This window comes from Lytechinus variegatus, chromosome 14, assembly GCF_018143015.1.
Source record: "Lytechinus variegatus isolate NC3 chromosome 14, Lvar_3.0, whole genome shotgun sequence".
Classification (NCBI taxonomy): Eukaryota; Metazoa; Echinodermata; class Echinoidea; order Temnopleuroida; family Toxopneustidae; genus Lytechinus; species Lytechinus variegatus.
Window position 1 is genome coordinate 27,829,449 of NC_054753.1, and position 21,549 is coordinate 27,850,997.

A 21,549-nucleotide genomic window follows, 5' to 3' on the forward strand; every position below is an offset into this window, starting at 1 on the left:
CTCACTGCGCCTCGTCGAGTCCTCATTTGCTTTATAACGTGGGGTATTACATTCGTGGTGGCAACGTGTATCAGGCTGTCCAAAAAAAGCCCACGACTTCGTGTATATCTGTGCAATCTGTTTTTGGTCTTTACTGGTTTGTACTACGCGATCTCATACCGAATCATCGCCGGGACACCTACTGCAGCGGCCGCAGGAACAGCTCAGCTAATGGAACGCCGCATGGAGAATAAGCGAGTCCTTATGACCTACGCCCTCATATTGGGTACGACTATGGTCCTGTTAACTTTGCCGGATTTCCTCGCGTTCTTGATTGGAAAATTCTACTACTCGGCATGTTTGAACATTGGCTGGATGGTTCTGTTATCCGTAAATACGGTGGCAAATACTTTTATTTATTGGGGGCGACTGAAAGAATTCCGTGCTGTTGTACCTTGCTGTAAAACTCATCAAGTGAAAGAAAGAGCGATGACTGATTTCTCACTTCATACAATGAATTAATTTCAATTAAATTGACATTTAAGTATATCAAATTAATTATTTTGCCAAACTTAGATAATGAATTTTAGCAGTTGCCCCCCCCCCCCGAAATTTTGAAGAAAAAAAAAATAATTTTTTTTTACTGGAGATATTCACAAAATTCACCAAACCAAAAGTGTGCCCAATCTTTGTACTTTAGAATTTTAGAATATGCAAAAGAGCCCACATGACAAGCTCTGTAGCTTCGAACCGCTCCATTGCTATCGTGTTTCTTCGAAAATGTTTATTTGCCCCCCCCCCCCTCCTTCGACAAAAAAATCTGCGAACGACCATAATGTGAGGCGCCTTCTGCAATAAATACAAGAAAACAGGATCTGCAGTATGCAGGAATCAACATGCGATCGAGATCTCGGCGAAATCAACATTTTCGTTGGATAAAAAGTTGTTCTACACAGCAAAAACTGTGGTGTTAACCGGTGTACATAGAGGACCACATCAGTTATTTTACACCGGTGTTAAATTGATGGTGTTAGTTTTACACCTATAGGTGTTTTACATCACCTATGGTTGTTACATTTACACTCGTTGGTGTTATATTCAATCTCTAGGGTGTTATTATATCACCTCAGGGTGTGGTCCTCTATTAACACCAATTGGTGTCAGTTTTAACACCACAGATTTTACAGTGTGTGTGCACGGGTGTGTCACTCTCATTCGATGCCTGGACTTAGGAGAGATGACTGGGGGCAACTCCCGGGGGGGGGGGGGGGCACTCAGTATATAATGCATATGTGCCGCGGAGGGGACCTCCATTTCTACACCGAAATTTCCGTTCCAAGGCATAGCATATTTGTCTTATTGAGAAAAAAAAAACAAAGAAAGTCGCTCCAAGGCATAGCATTTTGTTCTTATCGAGAAAAAAGAAGAAAGAAATCAGTTTCAAAGCTTCGCATACGGTTACGCCGCACAGTGGGCCAGAAAGAACCCAAAGTGCGCCAAAACCCTTTATTCACATATTTGTACGATTAAATTTGGTAGATAGGGGTAATTTCACCCGTAGAATTCAATAAAAGTATTTTCAAATATTGATGACGTCGTTAAAATACTGTTTTCTGATTGGCTGTTAACATTTGAGAAGAAATTACATGTTTCTAATTCTACAATAAGTTTCAAATTTTCAGAAACTAGTTTTAGAGAAATTTCAGCAATAAGGAAGCATATTAGTAAACTGGAAACACATTAACAGGCAAACAAACAAAAAAGTCTGTGCTCGGGGTACAAAGAATTCAATTTGTGACTTGAGTATCGCTTAAAGAGGAGCGCCCTACCATGAATCCGGAATCGTAAATTTCAAAGTGAAATTGTAGAAAATAATTCAAAGGAGTATTTTAATTCCCTGTGTATAATGATTAACCACACCTACATAAATTAAAATGGATTGATACCAGAAGTGGACAGTGAAATCTTTAAAATAATTATTCCAATAACAAGTAATAGAGGCCGGGTCCTCTGCAGGTCCTACAAGGCCTTCCTATTTCACCAAGAACGGCGTATACAAAGTTATTATTATTATCTCTCTCTGCTATCTCACCAACCATTGTCTCTGGTGAGAGGATCTTTTAGCATACTTTGAACATCAGGGGGAAGAGGCTGTGCTTGTTGTACTCCTAAAAATTTGCTACTAATCACAATGTCACTTGTTACCATTAGTCTGAGGAAAACACATTAAGTCAATAAGACTCATAAACTAAACAATCCTTGAAATGATAATATGCACTTCCTTCTTGATTGATTTTAACAATAATTTATAGCAAATTTAGAGCCAAGAGATAAACGAATTCATACGTGTATGTGAGGTTACAAACCCTTCATTTTTTTTTGGGGGGGGGGGATAAATACTAATAATGATAATGCAACTTATACATGTCACGTATATCTTCTTTACACATTTTCATATTTTGGCAGAAAACTGAGTGAGACCAATCACATCCCTAGTCATGTGTGTTATAGCGATATACAGTAACCCTTACTTGGTTTATAAACAACAAAACAAATTAATAATCTTACCCGGGAATCTTACCTTAAGAATTAATCTTCTCAGAGTGACAGCATAGATATACACGGGATTGAACAGTTTGACATCAAAATGAATATGTTTTACATGTATTATTATATAGTTAGTGGAAGTGGAAATGAAAGCTTGTCTTTATGTTTTATCGAAAATACTTTAGGAAGATTACCAGTCAAAAGAACCAGACACTTGAGCCAGACATCACTCCCCTCTCTCCCTCTCTCCCACCCACAGATATACGGTCTTATACGGTCCCGAAGGGAGCGGGGAGTTTGTTTAATGTCATCCGCAACGTTCGGCTCTCGCAGAATGGGACACTAACTTGGAACGATTTTTGTGACAAATACGGTGAACATGTGGTTGGAAAATTGGTTATATCTCGAGAAAATGCACGTATATGCAGGTACATTTGGTATCATTGTAAAGCATGAACTATAAAAAGACCGTCATGGTATTTACAGTGCAACAACCGGTAGCAATTTGTAAAAGAAATGCTCATGAAAAAAAATTGATAAAACCCCCCATTGTCAAATGGTTTCGTCCAAAATTACCTCTGAAGGGATTATCATTTTATTTTGAAAAATTTTGATCACTTAAAACAATCATTCATCAAAGAGTACCGTGAATTAGAAATAAATTAAGCAATCCGTTTTGTTAAAACAGTGAAATATCTAAAACGTGTCATTTTCACATGCGGTAGCCGTAAAGGGTCATTTTCCGGTAATATTGAATAAAATGGGCAACTAATAATCAATTTCATGGAGAAATATTGTATGGAGACATCCTACAGGTTCTTATCTTTGCTTAGAACATGAAAAAAAAAACAAAATTTGTTTCATGACCAAAACCCAGTTTTGGCGCACTTTTGCTCTCTCCTGACCCACTGTGCGCCGTTCCTACGCCGTTCCGGTCGCATTGAACTGCAGTTCAATTTTGGTGAAAAGCGGCCGCCGAGCGCTGTCCGACCATCGTCCTGCGCGAGCGCAACCGGCGGAGGCCGCATCATGCACGCATGCCCGTTCCATAGGGGTGCATACGCACGTACTCACACGCTGGCGATCCGTTCCAAGGACCCCCGTTTTCACAAAATTGTAGTTCAGAAGCCCGTTCCGAGGACCCCGTTTTTTGTCTCGCCCGCGGCACACGGGTCTCTATAAGTCCCAGTTCTGGGGCTTGATTAAAAAACGGAGTCACCAGTCGTACGTAATATCATTCGTAACTTACAAACTGCCTTATGAAACGGCCCCCTGAGATAATGATTGACCAGAATCTCTGTAGATAAATGGCGTGGAATGATCCTGATACAATACCGCCATCTGTTGACTTTAATATAATAATCTAAGTGAGATGTGAAGACACTTTTGATGTTAAGAAGGTTGGAAGACGATTCACCGGAAATATATAAATCAAGCGTTGCTAAAAGATAGAGAGAGAAAGGAGATACAGATAGATAGATGGATAGATAGATAGATGGAAAGATAGATAGATAAATCGATTGACAAAGACAAATAGAAATAAGATATGAGACGAAGAGAAAGAGAGGGAGAGACAGAGTTATGATAAGAGAGAGGAACATGATATAGACACAGAGAGAGAAAGAGGGAGATAGAGCATTTGCAGAAACAGTTGCATTTGATCATATAAAAAAAATGATAATTTGCTATTCCCCAACACTTGCTTCTGATTGGTTGAAAGTCACATTGCAATTGATTTATGGAAATGCGATTGATAACAACCCTTTCTGCAAACGGTCAAAGTCAATATTTGAGTTCAAGCTGTAGATAGAATTGTTTCCTGTGCAGTGGTGCTGTATTTTGAGGTGTAGAGACATCATGCTCCGGCAACTGCCATTTGCTTGCTTGAACTGCCTCATGCAATGAGCCAGAACTTTTCTAGGACCGATTAGATGTGACGTGCTAAAATAATTAGATTGTTGTTTTAGTCAAGAGTTTAGTGTAAGTTAGGCAACATTGAAGTAATTTGACAAGTTATTTTTTGTGTGGATTTTATCTCATGCCAAGGAGGCACATGAACTTATTAAAAGCATGAAAGATAGCCCAAGTATAGAGCCCCCCCCCCCTCATTTTTAAACAAAAAGCATACCGTATGGGTAACCTCAACTTATCCCCAAAAAGTGTAATGTGAATTTTGAGGAAAAACAAATATATACAGAGATACCTACCATTCAGATGGGGAAAAAAGATTTTTTCTGGAAAAACTATTTTTGCTGGAAAGCCAGATACAACTCAAAGACACTTAGGTTTGTTTCAAATACAGACAATCAACTAAACTTGACAGTAAGAACACTTTTGATAATAATAATAATGTTAATAACAGTAATAATCACTATCGATAACACTGGTTATCAATTCTTTAACTATTATGTGCATGTATCCATGCTGCTGAGTGCTCAAGGCAATATCATTGTACACAAGGGAGGCTTTCCTGGTCACATACACTGTTATCCTTAAACTAAAAGAAGTTCCTGCAGCAGAGTCTCGAGAACACCTGTAATCTTACCAGATTGCGTAATCTTACAGGAAATTGGTATTTGGTGTGTGTAATCTTACAAATGTCCTTAAATAAAACACTCTTTTCCCCTTTTTCTAACAGACCTGTTCTGTTAAATTGCAGAAAAATTCCTGTTTCATGAATTTAAAGAATGATTCTGGTATTGCTTTCTGCAAAATCTTCTTTTATTTTTCTGTAAAATCAGGGTTTTTTAACAGTGTATCAGCATTTTTAGCAGAAGTTAATGTATTATAACAGTTAAAATGAGAACATACAAAGTAATTTTACAATAAAATACGATGTGAATAATATTTGACAAACCATATAGGCCTATATATTGAAGGATGAAAGAATAGGAAGGTATAGCCAGTAAACAGAATTATATGGATGTCAACGAGGAATATTCCTGCCAGGTGTTCATTATTACATTGGGTGATTTCAAGTTCAGTGTTGACCTTTTGGATTTGGTGTTAAGTCAATTTTTACACGATTATAACACCGAACATAAAATGAAGATGGTCCCGAAAAGTCACTCACTAGTTGTTGAGATGTCAAGAATGTGATCTGGATCAGTTTTACAAACTCTGAAGTTTTTGAGCTAGGGGAAGCAATCCAAATTTCAACACCAACACTGAGGCCAACACCGTACTTGAAATCACCCATTGAGTGGAGAAAGATAATGATGAATAGAATGCCTTACCTAAGGATTCAAGATATATACCACAGTAATGGCTGTTGGGATCCCTTTATTAGGTGGTCTGTCTATGACAGATCACCTCTTAATTTCGTCAGAATTTTCTTATTTTTATTTATTTATTTATTTATTTTTACGGATTTTCTTGTCGCCAAGTTATCTCAAAATGGACTTGGTCATTTTCATTGAATTTCATGTCATCTATAGGATCTGTCATGGACACGTCAAAATAAGCTTTTCAAGGTCATCAGGTCATGATGACGTCATCTAGGCGCCATTTTGTAAAATCACATTATCAATCATATCTCCATTATCAATTATCAAAAATCATAAAAATTAACCTTCTACGACCATTAATAACGAAATTAACACCCGTTAAAGTTTGCAGCACGTGTGCGCGCGAGCTCTCACTATAGGCCATATATGGGCAAAAACATGCCTATTGCAAATTCACTGTAGCTCTTTAAATAATCCGTTGACCCCCAATTTTTTTTCATATATCGATAGAGTATGAGTTGTAGATTTGATTTCATGTCACCATTGTCCCTAAATTATATCGTGACGTCATCAAAATGGCGCCTAAACTAAAAATTTCATTTTTTAAAAAATGACGTCATCAAATTTATGCAAATTTGGTTGTAACTTCTCGAATATAGATCGTTTTTCGCCCAGATTTCGATATGTTGTAGTTTAGAATGTACTCTTTCTCTTAATAAACATGAATATTCGTTTTGAGAAATGCATCATTGCGTAAAACAGCGATAAAAAGAGGCATGTCATTTTTCCTCATTTTGCGTGTAATCTCTATGGGACATGACTTTTTCTCAAAACCAGATTCGACATTCCTCTATTTCGTGAGCCATATCTCCATTTTTTCTTGTCAGTTTTCCTTAAACTTTTACATTGTTGTAGCTGAGATTCTAAGCTTTCGGAAGTGTGCCCTTTATTTTTTGATCAGATGCCGGGATCATGCCCGTATTTCACTTGCAAAATTGGACTTGTAATTCTCAAAATTGCTTACGTGTATTCTCTATGGGGAATATCGTGGCTTTGACTGCTTTCTAAAGGGCGCGGGTTCGAGTCCTGGGGTGAACAAGATGATTTTTTTTTCACTTTTTTTTTCTTTTTGCCACTTCTTACATCATCCTTTATGATAATTAAAAGGTATAAAAGTTGAAATTTAGCAAGATAAAACAGATTATAATTGCTTTTTTCATATCACACGTGTTTTGCGTGTAATCTCTATGGGACATGACTTTTTCTCAAAACTAGATTCGACATTCCTCTATTTCGTGAGCCATATCTCCATTGTTTCTTGTCAGTTTTCATTGAGCTTGTAGTATGTTGTAGCTGAGATTCTAAGCTTTCGGAAATGTGTCCTCCATTTTTTGATCAGATGCCGGGATCATGCCCGTATTTCGCTTGCAAAATTTGAATTGTAATTCTCAAACTTGCTTACGTGTAATCTCTATGGGGAATATGCTAGCTCAATGGATAACGCATTTGACGTGTTCGTCCGTATTGCTGACGTGTATAGGTCCGTGTTGCTGACGTGGTGGTCCGTGTAGCTGACGTGTAGGTCCGTGTTGCTGACGTATTGGTCCGTGTTGACGACGTGCTCTGCCGGTATGATCCGTGTAGATCCGTGTGAAGCTGCCGTGTTGATGCCGTGTTCACAGTCATCTGGGGCAAAACTATCCCGGACCTCCCCGGATCATGCCGGCATTGCCGTGTTGATCCGTGAGGTATAATCATCTATCTTGTATGTATCTGTTTGAAGATGTATGTCTGACGATTGTCATCACCACATCAATAATCACATTTAGTAATGGTGAAAACTTATTCTTAGGATGACTACGATCAAAATTATCAGTGATATCTAAATGATTTATTTCATACATCAGCCGACACTGAATGACAAATCATGACAGACCACCTAATTCGTCCGCATGACGAATTAAATTCTAGTGATTATTATTATTATTATTATTATTTTATTTGGCATTCAAAAAACAAAGAATACAAACAGATCAAAGACAAGATCAATCAAACTTGTACATGATAGAGAAAATAAGACCTGGATGAGAGTTGGAGAGGCTGCCTGGGTATGGAAAAGGCTAACTTAATAGCCATAACCCACAGGTCTTCCTCCCCAAACCTCCCAACCCCATCCAGGTCATAACACTAATGGTGAAAATAAAAATAAAATGAAGATATTTAGAATCGGCAAAATACAATGGTCATACATGTGACTTTGTCACCTCAAGTCAACCCCCACAATACCTCCCCAATCACATCATGATGTATCTACAAGCATTAGGATGATAAGTATATCAAACATTAAAGCAATCGTAAATTTAAAATTATTAGTATTGTGTGAGGTAATTATTGGCATGTGCAAAACATTCAATATACTAGCTCTATAGGACTGATTATGAATCAGTAAAGGTTTGGTGTTACGGATTATTTTTGGCATGACAAAACAGTTTCTTTTGATGCAGTGTGGTTATTTATTTTAAATAATGTGAACAGGATATGCTTCATGATGTGGACTTGACAGTGGATTATTTGAAAAGTGGTATTTATTAGAATGAGGTAACTTGAAGTTGTTGAGATTTGATAACCTTGTTTTGGTTTGCTGGTAATAGACATGCATATTGGTATCTGTGTACTTTGGAAATTCATGAGAGGTATTCAATGATTATGTGATTTGATGAAACTTTACTTGCAGTTTAATAGAAATGATTTTTTTATATATAGTTTTTTATATAGCTACAGAGATTTTGTTTAATTTATTTTAAAGCTTTATCAAAAACAGACTTGATGTGGCTATTAGAGAGGTATTTCCAATGTTTGCTTGAATAGTGACTGGTAAGAAGTGAATGCAATAATTCATTATATTCTCTTCCTTCACACATTTGTATTATAGTGAGTGACGAGAATGGAATGAGATAACTTATTATATTACATAGGTCATGTAGATTCGAATCAGTGATAGGTCAATACGCCATCACGTGACCATGGCTGCGAGGATCGCATTTGTTATATTCTAGGTTTTGACGTCACCTCAGGGAATATACCGCGTTGTATTTTCAATTGCGGCGTTATATCCACTAAGGTGACGTCACTCGCTGCATACAAGTTGCGCAACAAGGTAGTTGATGTACGCGTCGATTTTATGAAGAACGCGCTTAATGTATTTTCAAAAAAAAAAAACTATTATGACGTAGACGGATCAGAGCAGTAGCAAGAATTTCGGGTTTGAGCCAGATGATAAATACAATTTCTGATGGAGAATCCACATATACTATATAATATAACAGATATTGCCTGGTCTATCGTTTTAATAAATAACATTTCAACTCCCCTCCGAAGCTATATTTTTCCCTCGGGATAATATTTTCCCTCAGCGCTGCGCGCTTCGGGCAAAATATATTCCCTTGGGAAAAATATAACTCCGTCGGGGAGAGGAAATGTTATATTCAAACTCTAGGTAGGCAATATCTGTATAATATTCTCTTCCTTCACACATTTTGCATTAATCAAGAGCATGGTTCAACAGAAGCTCCTATCTTGGTAGAAATTTAGTCTATATGGGACATGTTCATTTGTATTTCATGTTTCCATATACAATGTGCAAAGCTAGTATTATCATGACACTTATTTATCTTAAAATCGCATGGACTTATTAGTATCATTGAATTTGGTTCTATATCGGTTACCTCTGGCATTTTCTTTAGGACCAGTAGGGCCCTCTGTCATGAAAATCATGTGATCGATGATAAATACTACAATTCTATCACATTTCCTATCATCCAATCAGATGGCATGATATCAGTCGCTTACAACAGTAGCTTTTAATTGGCCATTGAAAGCAAGGTTTGTGAAACAGGACCGGGTTGTGATAAACATATCTTTAGTAAACTCCCATCAGTATTACTGTTACAAGGATCATTCCGTGCGGAGTACGATTTTGTTTGTTTCGACGAATTGATGTGATTAGCGTGCAGTAGATGACCCATTAGCAATTTTTTTGTGTGTGCAAACGATTTGTTTTCCGTTTCTTTGTGCTGTTTATTTCGTGAAAATCGTAGTGAAAAGCTGTAGTTTTCTTTGTTCTGTAAAAGCATTATAATGGTGTTGATCTCTTGTAATATGATTCTGTTTTATGTCCACAACTGGACTTGAATGGGATGTCTTACAGAAAATGCATAAAATAACAAAATAGTCTGTGACTTGTTTGTAAGCATTCGCTTTATACACATATTCCTCAAGCCTGTCGTTGTGAAACTGTCTGCTAGAATATGTAGGGTTATTTTGTATTTGTTTTTTTTTAAACTCCATTTTGTCTCGGCCCATCTAAGTGGCCGTAAATGTGCTATAGCAAACTTCATGGTATTCTCACTGTACAACATGTGATTGGTATAAGTTAGCTCAAAATTTCTGTTCATTAGATATTTAAATCAAGAGTGTTTCATGAAGCATCTTGCCAGTGAGTTTCGCTGACAAATATGCTCTTAGCCAATGAGATGCAAGGATTTCAGTAGCATAACAAAAGCCAGTGTCAAATCACTGGCTTTTGGTTTCATGAAATGCGCCCAAGCTCCTAGATATGAAAGTAGATAATTCATTGACCATGAGAAGTATGGACATTTCATGGCAAGAGACACAGACCATTGTTCCATTCAGCCATGCCCATCATTGGAACTTCACTTTTCTTTTATTTTGATTCGTAACATAACCTTGATATCTATCCGTCCAAGAAGACCTTTGACAGTTGATTTTTGTAATGTTTTTTGGATATTTTCTATCATGTGAAAAGGAATTGTAAGTAGGATAAAGCCATAGCTGCAGATAATCCAATTCAGATTTTAGATTTCCAAGTGCAAGGATTCTTTTCTATATGGCTTATTTCTTTTTCTTCTATTACAATATAAACGGAGAAATTTGAAAGGGGTATCACTAATATCTAAGGTCAATTAAAGGTTATGGAGGTCGGTCAATAGGGCCTCTGAAGCAGTGGCCTGAGATGTATCTTATCCTGGCATCTTTGACCTGTTAAAGTTGTTCCGTTACATACCATTTGATATCATTACGCTGTTTGATATGGAACTTAAGTCATTTTCTACTGGAACCGGGGGCTCCCTGTGTAAAGTCTATGGAAATCTCAGAATTCAGTCGTCAAGTGGTTAAATAGTACAGAAACAACCATTATGTATTATTAAGTGCACAGAGATGACAGGAATATCCAGTATGTGAAGGCACAAAAATTATGAGCCCTGAAGACAAAATCCATTATTTACTTTGGTTGAGACAAGTAGACATCTAGTATCTTGTCTTTCTGTCTTATGTTCTTTTTTATGAGACCCAGAGTCTTGTCTTTTAGATTTACTTTCATTGTGTTCACATCCTGAAACTATTTCTTGTTGGATTTAGGAATCTTCTCTATACTGTTCCGTTAAAAGGGTTTAATCATCCCTGTTGCAAAGTAGAATAACCCACCTTTTGCTGGTAGTGAGTTGAAGAAAATGGTTCAAACCATTACAAAATAGGTGTGAAAGTGCCCTTACATTGTGTCCCTCAAAAATGGGAAATTAAATGTCATTGCAGTAGCCCGGGGAGCCTTTCATAGTATATTGACAGTGATTTTTCATCAACAAACTTGTTCTCAGCCAATCAGACCCAAGTATTTCAGTAGCTTATATCAGTTTTCAGAGAAAATCGCTGTCATGTGACTTCATGAAATGCTTCCCTGAAGTAGAAATAATGTAAAGTAATCTTATGCAGGGTGATTTACAATGCTTATGCCCTTAGTGAATTTTGTAATATGTAGTTAGTTTTATAATATTATGCAAATCTATCTTTTTATTGTATAAATATGAGAACAAATTCGCTTTTTTCATACAATCAGGATTTTTAAAAATTCTTATGCAATCTTTCAATTGTGATTCTGCTATATTTTGTGAAGATTTATTCTGTATATAGAGAACAAAGTCAATCAGATTCTTTTGTTGTTTTTATTGAAGATAATCATTCTGTGTGCTGTGTTTTAGAAAATATATTCTCTGTACAGTATAATATTGTAGGAATACGTGTGTGGTGCCTTGATAGATAAATAGGTTTGCCAAACTGTTGGAATCAACGTTGAATACTGGACTAACCGATAGAGAAAAAAGGGACTCCTTGAATATGATATTTAAAAGTGCTTTGTTGTGTCATGGTGTATGGAAAGAAATCTTTGCTGCACATTCTTTTTCTCTTATTGATGTGATGTAACGAATGAAATAAACTATAACAAAACATTCAATTTATCATGTGCTATGATTTGATTATTGAAGACTTCGGTAGTATGAACACACTTTCCCTTTTCAATTCATTTGTGTTTAGACTCAATGTTCACTCTAGAGAAAATAACCCCCCCACACACACATAAATATATCTGTATATGTAATAGCAATGACATCAATCTTGCTTGTGAATAAAGTAATCCTCGATATCATCGCAATTTGAGAATTTCACAATACATGCACCACTGACGTTCATCAACAGGGGCCTGTAACACAAAGCTTAGCAATCATCGAACTTTTTTTTACAATTGATTGCATTGACTATAATGTATAATTAATCATAAAAAAACAAAGTTTTTGATTAATCGCCAAGCTTTGTGATACAGAACCTAGGAGATGCTTGCTTTTCCACTCGAAGGTCAACTACTTTATTCGCAAGTGAAATTGAGCACATAAAAAAAATGAAAAGTAAATACCAATCGAATGGAAAATGTCCTAGGGAGTGGATGTCCGGGGGGAGATGTCCGAGGGGGTAACTTGTCCTAGGGGTGGATGTCCGGGGTAGATGTCTGTGAATATTGTCAGCATATATCTCGGGATTAATACACAGAAGTGACGTCACAATCATAGGCGGGAATCTCTCCCCAAAGGGGGGGGGGGCAGGGGCTGGAAAATTTTACAAGCAAAAAAAAGGGTTATCACCCAAAATGTCAGGTCATTTAGACAAAAAGAAAATTGACAAGCAAAAAAAATACATGTTTTATTTCGATTGTGAATGATGTATTTCTTTCTATCATAAAAGACCCAAAATAGTAGGGAGACATTCGATATTGTGGCCCCCCTACTATTTTGGTAGGGGGACCTGTCCCCCCTGGGATTTCCGCCCATGGTCACAATAATAGGATGCAAGGATTGAACAGTTCTCAAATAACATGAGAAATGTTGCGCGTTAAAACCAGGTTATACAAATATAATGGGCGGTATTCTGATAAGCCATGGTTTAGTTAAGCATGGGTTAACTTAGACCACATTATCATGGAGTGCCAGTTGTCAACTCATCCACCAATTAAAAATCATCCTTTACTTGCTGCACATAGGTTTAAAAAATTGATTGAGTCGCAAATTTGGAACAATAGCAAAAATATGAGTTTTAATGAATTAATTCATGGGCGGAAATCCCAGGGGGGGGGGGGGGCGCGTCCCCCGACCCAAAATAAAGAGGGACACAATATCAAATGCCCCCTACTATTTTTGGTCTTTTATGATGGAAATAAATACATCATTCAAAATGGAAATAAGACATGTATTTTGGACGAGATGACCTTACTTTTTGGGTGATAACCTTTTTCTTTCTTTCTTTTTTTCTTCTCAATTTTTCCAGCCCTTGGTCCTTCTACCTTCGGGGAGAGATTTCCGCCCTTGAACTGATACATTGCAATTATTGTCACGAATATGGAATTAAAAGTCCAGCTTTCCTTAGTGTGGTTTAAAATTTCAACTTTGAGTAGGGTTTGCTGGTAGGTCCATGGTTAAACCTAGGTTTAATTATCAAGGAATAAAGTATACTGCACCTTGGGTGAGGGGCGGTGAGTTATGGGGATATGTCGTATTTTACCCCCCTTTTATTGTGAGGGGCCGGGGGGGGGGGCTTGTTTATTCCCCCGGCCTGGATTGATTCAATGTGTACAAGAGCACTCATCAACAGGGAGTTTTAGCAACCACAAAGCAGACGCCTTCTGGAACGTAGGGAATCTAATATCAACGCCCTTCATAACAAAGCAGTCTTTGACGAAAATTGGTCAGTCCAAACAGCAGTGTCGCCCTGCACTCTGGACCAACGACGTATTTGCAATTTTGCGCACGGTCCGAATCTTAGGACTGACTATCTGCTGTCCAACAACTTTCGACAAAAACCTCCCAGCTGTCCATTGTGAGTTGGCTTACATTTTCAATAGATTTACTATGTTTCAGATTCCGTTGCAAATGCGAAAACTCCCTGAAACTCCCTATCATCATAATCATTCATAACATTAGAAGTCCAATGTCAAAGAGATATGTGATTGGGAATTCCCACTCACTAAAAATAGTCCGATCCCTCGAGTTTGTAAACAACTTTTACACGATTCAGTGCATCGCATCGTATGAATAATAATAGACAAAGAATAGCTGCAATGTTCAGTGAGACTACACCATATTGCAATATTTCTTTGATCAATTTCATATCTGTATATCGCATTAACGGATATATAAGGTAGATCGAGGTATGTACATGTAAGTAGAACCATTCGTGTATTTTTCATAGATATATTTCTCTATCTGTTTTCCCCTTTTCCGCAAAATAACATAAGGCCTGTGTTCATGATGTCTATTTCAGGATACCTTTCAGATCAGTTTTAAAGTTATACTCTGATTGAAATGTGAATATTTTTGTGTATTCAGGATCATTATGTAGGGATTTACCATGTTTACTTTGCTAAATTCTGTTTAAGATAATCTAAGAACGAAGGATAGGAAAATCATTATATAAGTCTGTATGAGGAAACATGATTGAACTGAGATCAACGTCGTTTGGGGGAATCAGAATGTAAACCCGGAAGTGATACAGAAAATATTTGCGTCAAAAATATTTTAAAAATATACATCATACATAGGGCAACATTATGAGAACATGATTCTTTATGATTGGTGACAAGATAAGTTTGGATACTGAGACATTTTTTTCCTGAATATCCCCTCCCCCTCCGAAACCCGAGCAATATAAGCTCCATAAACATCCTGTATCAAAGTATATACTAGTGAGCCAGCGTTTAAATTAATATCATACTTCATACTTAGCATATTCAATTGTTTTTATTTTCCACTTTCAATTTTTCATATTCACAATTATCATACAGTTTACATAGTAACAATAATCACATTGGAAGAAAATACAAAATATAACATAATATTACAATAGGCAATTATCAAAATGAAATATAAATTGAAAGGGAGGGAGCGCCAACTGAAAAGCAGAGCTTGTATAGTGTAGGTTCCCCTGAAGCATTTGAATTGTTGTTTTAAATAATATATATATATATATATATATATATATATATATATATATATATATATATATATATATTTACAGTCATGGAATATGTATTTTGTAGTACAAATCATTGGCGTGAAGTGATATATATATATATATATATATTTATAATAATCAAAATAAATGAAGAATAGTCAAAGAATGCTCAAATATTTCACTTTAACTAGTTTCGTCTTTAATTCTTTATATTTATATATATATAAATTCATAGTATATTCAATTACGTAAAAGTTTCACATTTAGCAGTTCTTTATAATTGATAAATGAAATAATCTAGTAATCATAAAAAAACGATTAAGGTCTTTTTTTTTAAATGTGTATTGAATAATAGCAGTTTGTAGGGCTCTAGCAAATGTGGGTATATATAATTTGAATTAGTTTACCAAATGAATTTTCTTTTATAATACTTGATGCAAGCTAAAGTACAAATTAACATACTCAATGATTTGTATATATTTTTCTTTATTGTCCTATATCTTGCAGTTTCCATAATGGCTGACACATTAAAAAATGTCATCTCCCAGAGTACGGAGTGTCCTGTATGTCTTTCTACCTTCACTGATCCCAAGATCCTGTCATGTTCTCACACTTTCTGCAAGACCTGTCTGGACAACCTCTTGGAGTGCCATGGCAATTACCAAATCCGATGCCCTGTCTGCAGAGCTGTAACCCAGGTCCCAAACCAAGATGTCAGCAAACTACAGGTAAATCTTGCTTTGAAGAATCTAATAGAGGACATGAAGTGTCATCCTCAGATTTGCATGAGTTGTAAATCCGATGACAAGTCCAGTGCTGCTGTCTACTGCCAAGACTGTGGCAAGTATCTCTGCACCACTTGCCTTAACACCCACTCTCAATGGGGTGACTTCATTGATCATGAAGTCATAGCCATGAGTGAGATCTCATCAGGGAAGGTGACGATACGTAGATACCGGAAATGCAGGAAACACCCGAAAGAAGACGAGGAGTGCTTCTGTTCCAACTGCAGGAGATTCACATGCTTCAAGTGTGTTGTCATGGAACATAAAGACGAAGCTAAGCACCAGGTCATAGAGGCAGCTGCTTATGAGAACAGACACAGGGAGAGCATCGAAGACATAAAATCAAAGGTGGATGAGAAGCAAGCATGCTTCCAGAAGTACTTAGATTTCATCGATGAACAGAGGAAACTTGTTGGCAATGCTAAGAAAGGGTGTATAGCTGATATCAACAATGCTTACGATGATGCAGTCCGGCAGCTGACAGAGAGAAGAGACATCCTGCTTGGAGAAGTTAAGGAAAAGACTGAAGGAGTCGAGAAAGAACTGGAAGAGATGAAGACATCGGCTCAGAAGTACATCAATCAGTTGACGACCGTTGCTGACATGGTAACCAATAGAACAAAGATACCGTTCGATATGGATACTTTGGCTGCACACGACACTCTCTGTGAGGAGATACGAGAGGCCTTTGATCAAGAGGATCCTGACTACGAGAAGCCCAGGAAATCAAGCAAGAAAGGAAAACGTGTCGGTTTTGAGAGACACGTTCGAAAGGACGAGTTAGATCTCGGTAAGATTGTTCACGCAGTTGTACAGAACATCGCTTTGCCTACTAAGAACAGCATGAGTGCCATGGTTAGTACTCCAGATGGCAGGATGGCAGTAGGGTGCTGGACATGTGGCATAAACATTTTCTCTTCAGACGGCGAATTCCAACAGACAGCTCTCAAAGATGTCAAGATATATGACGTAGGGTTCCTCTCTGACGGTCGATGTATTGTGATCGATTATGCAAACGATATCACACTCTACACACCAGAATACGTAAAACTGAATGTAATGTTTGAGTCTTTGGGTGTAGATGAAGGCGGGTTTCCTAATCTCACTGTTGGTGGTGATGATCTGATCTACGTGAGCTACAGAAAAGCCCAAAAGATCCTTGTATTTTCAGCAGAAGGTGGGCAAGCAGTCAGGGAGATACCATGCACTGGATATACGCCAGCGCAAATCACTAGTTACGATGACTCTCTTCTCGTTAACTCAGTGAATACTTTACGATTGATAGACAAAGAAGGTGTTGTACAACATACATTAACCAAACCTGGTAGTTACATTTATGCTGCTGTATCTCAAGGTAATCTCATCCTGGTAGCCACGGTGAAGCATGAAGAAGGGTTAGTGAGTATTGACGAGTATACAAATGAGCTTACACCCATACGAAACCTTGTTAATGAGTACAAGATTGCAAAGCCTGGTAGAAATTGGTATTATCTCCAGCAATACCGATCAGGCGAGATCGCTTTCTGCACCCCGGATAGACTCTATATATTCCACTTATAATGATGGACCAACTTTGATACATTTCAGTGTTACAGTATCACTCTATTTTGAAGAAAACGCGCGGTGGGGGGGGGGGCATATCCACTTAATTGTTCCGTTTTTAATGTTATTCTTAAAATTGATTTATACAAATCATTTAATTATACATTTGAAGTCAAGAACTACGTTTTTCAGTTAACTGCATGTTCTCAACATGATTATGTCTTTGGTTGTGGTTGATTGTGCCCTTTCAATTACAATATTCTAAACTTTTCTGATCTACCTTGCCTAGACTGTTGTACCATGTCACTCATTTATTAGCTAAGCAATACCGAAGCCAATTCAAGCACACTGAATTCAAACCTATCAATTCTAGTTGACTCGTAATGCGGAAATTCGTTTAATATATTTATACATTTTTATCGTTTGTCTTCGTCGACCTGAGGTCGTAACAATATTGTATTACACTCCCCCTAGACTACTCCAGAGACTAAACTCTTCTATTAAAATGTAGGTCATTTTACATGTAAAGTATATAAAAAAAATTACCATGGACATGACACGATAAATATTTTAATTTCGTTGTACTTACTGACTAAAGATAAATGTTTAGAAAAGCTTCTTGTTTATTTTGATTGTCTACAAATTTGTCGAATTCACTCCCTAAAATTGATAAATTTATGAGAAGCGATCACACTATGAAATGGTCAACATATTAAAGTCTTCACTCTTTAGATAAAAGTGTCTTTGCGAGTGAGATAATGCATTAAGTTCTAGCAAAAGGTTTTTTTTCCATTGAACAGTATATTCCTAATTTTCGACGCAACCTCGCGCCTTCTTCGAGGATACGAAACTAACAGTGTTGGAACTTAATGCATTATCTTGCAAAGATATACTATGTCTCTATAGTCTCTTCATCTTTATCCACTTTTTTATTTTTTACTTTATCTAATTTAATATTATAATAATTACATATATATTTATTTATATACATCTTGTAGTTTCTCATAATGGTTTAAGTTTTAACAGCACAAATCCAGTCAATGCTTCTTCGCGAATAATTTTTCAAAGCCTCAAATTTTCGACGATCCTTCTCCTTCTTCAGGGGTAAATGACACTGATCAGTTCAGTCATAATCAGAGGAAGCATCCTCAGAAAGACGTTGTTATAAATGGCTGAGAATGCGATCCTTTCACATAAATAATTGTAGTCATAGTAACGTATGTTTTGTGATGATCACATTTTGATTATGATTGATCTGATCATTGTCATTTACTCCTGAAGAAGACGAAGGATATATCGTCGAAAGTTGGAGGCTTTAGATAAAACAAAATGTTGGCAAAAAGCATTAACTCGATTTGTTATATATCATATAAACTTATGAACTCTATTCAACAGGTATTATTATTTTTATTTTCTGAAATCTTCCCTGTGAATAAAAATGGCGGATGCGTATATAATTCTTGATTTCGCAGTCTTGACAATTGCACCTTTCTCTTTTTTGTCTCACCTGCATAGAAGAGTGAGACTATAGGCGCCGCTTTTCCGACGGCGGCGGCGGCACAGTGGGCCGGGGCGAAACAAAAGTCATTTTGGGCAATTTCAGATTTTTAAGTTTTGTCATGCCCAGCTGAAAGACAATACTTTGAAGAATATTTCTGCAAAATATTTCATTCAGGAATTTGCATAAAGGTTGTTAATTTCCTACCTCAAATCGTAAAATGTGACATTTTGCGAAATGTCGCGTATATGACATCCTAGTTGAAAAACAGGCCATTTCACAGGAGGTTTTTCATGTAGGAATCTGAAATGGCTCCCACATAATCCTGATATATTCTTTTTTTCGTGTGAAAAGGTTCAAAGTAGAAAAAAGAGACATTTTAAGAGGTTTATAGGATGATATTTTCCTCGAAATAGGCTGAAAAATCCATGTTTTTTGCATTTACAATAGAAGTTTAGATTTCCGTGGATTTCCGTCTAAATGCTATAAACATCATTTTTCCCGATGTCTAAGCTTTAAGTCGATACCAAATTTAGCTGCCCGTATTTGCCCGTTTTTATATTAGAGCCGATTTAACTTGACACAACACCCCAAAAACCTGTTCAAAAACGGTCATTTTTATACCGCGCAGTCATCATCTTTAGCGCACCGCATGGGGGTCTATTGCCGTTCGCTTTTGCACGGCGATCACGATTCCCCTTCCATTCCATGAAAATGACATGAATTCCGGGCTTAATTTAAACAAAATAAATGTTGCTAAAGAAAATAAGGGCTATACCCACAACTCTTCCAGGGAAAAAAACTTACCTGTAGAATATATTTCATCCCAAAACCCTCGTCATCGTCATAGTGATTCGTTGTGATTCGTAGTGTTATATATTCTGCGTTTTACACTATATCTAGTCAACACAGCTTGATAAAGCACGATTAATATTTTTATAGATTTTAAAGGTTTTTTTTATTTATAAATGTAATTAATAATCATTTTGATGCAGTAAAAATTATTTTCGGCATCTCTTAAAACACTTTGTAGGCATAAACTAACATTCACTCTGGCCAACTTTAAAGTAGCACATAAAACAAAGTTTATATACTACACAATGTAATTTGTGTTTTTACAGATATTTCAAGTAGCCAATCAAAATTTGGTATCAAGGTGACGTCATATCGGCTTTAAATCATATTCAGTCGATTCTACGCCCAAAATTACCCATAATCAACATGTTAAAGTAAAAATGTAACACGGAATATAATTTTGGCGCACTTTCAACTCATTCTGGCCCACTGTGCGGCGTCGTCAACATCAAATCTTAACCTAAGGTTAAGTTTTTGAAATGACATCATAACTTAGAGAGTATATGGACATCGTTCATGAAACTATAAGGTTAATCAAGTATTACTAAACATCCTATTAGAGTTTCATGTCACATGACCAAGGTCAAAGGTCATTTAGGGTCAATGAACTTAGACCATGTTGGGGGAATCAACATCAAAATCTTAACCTGAGGTTAAGTTTTTGAAATGTCATCATATCTTAGAAAATATATGGACCTAGTTCATTAAACTTGGTCATAATAGTAATCAAGTATCATCAAACAGCCTGCATGAGTTTCACGTCACATGACCAAGGTCAATGAACTTTGGCCGATTTGGGGGTATCTGTTGAATTACAATAAAAACTTTAAAAGTTTTTGGATCTGATTCATGAAACTTGGACATAACAGTAATCAAGTATCACTGAACATCCTGTGCGCATTTTAGGTCACATGACCAAGGTCAAAGGTCAATGAACTTTGGTAATAATGGGGGTATCTGTTGAATTACCATCATGACTTTGCAAGTTTATTGATCTGACTACCTGATCGTACCAATTTGAAACTTGGACATAAGATTAATTATTTATTCATTTATTTATTTCACATATTTAAAAAGGGTGGCCCAATCAGTACAAACACTGGTTTTCGTTGGGGCCCTTTAATTACATAGTAGATACACATAATATATACAGATATAACAAAATTATAAATACGAACTTATGTATACTAAAAACTAATTCAAAATGTTACACGATTAAAGAATAAGGTACAAATTTAACAGTTAAAAGTTAGAAAGGTGATCGTAAGCAAAGCAAATAGCAATGCAGCTACAGATTACAATACTTATCTCTACACATTTGAACTACTCATGCATACACCCTCAATACATACCCACGCGTCACCTACTGCCAAAGACATTCGTACACACATTCCACCCCCTCCCCCCCCCCCCACACACACACTCATCCATATTTGTATACACTGTAAAAAATAAAATGCTAATTTAGCACAAACAGTCACTCTGTACAGCGACTGCACCACGAGTGCCGGTTTTCTAATTTAAACCAGAAAATGAGCACCCGCAGCACAGCCACTACACTTGCACCGCAAGCGACAATCAGCACCCCATTCCACACAGTGTACACATACCCATACACACCCACACCTCTTCACTTGGACACACAAAATAATTGTATACATTATAGCATAAATTATAGCATAAAACATAATACAATTAAAACATGGGTTCATGGCATTAGGTGTATAAACAAAGCGTGGATATTGAGTGTGTCATCACGTGA

At 36.7% G+C, this 21,549-nt stretch overlaps 1 protein-coding gene across 1 annotated transcript; it reads left to right on the top strand.

The window, feature by feature from the left end:
* The first annotated feature begins 15,527 nt into the window (after nt 1–15,527).
* On the top strand, nt 15,528–17,493 carry LOC121427825 (tripartite motif-containing protein 2-like). The gene has a single exon (XM_041624392.1). The coding sequence runs from the start codon at nt 15,542–15,544 to the stop codon at nt 17,450–17,452; it is 1,911 nt and encodes a 636-aa protein (XP_041480326.1). The 5' UTR covers nt 15,528–15,541; the 3' UTR covers nt 17,453–17,493.
* Nucleotides 17,494–21,549: the final 4,056 nt, after the last annotated feature.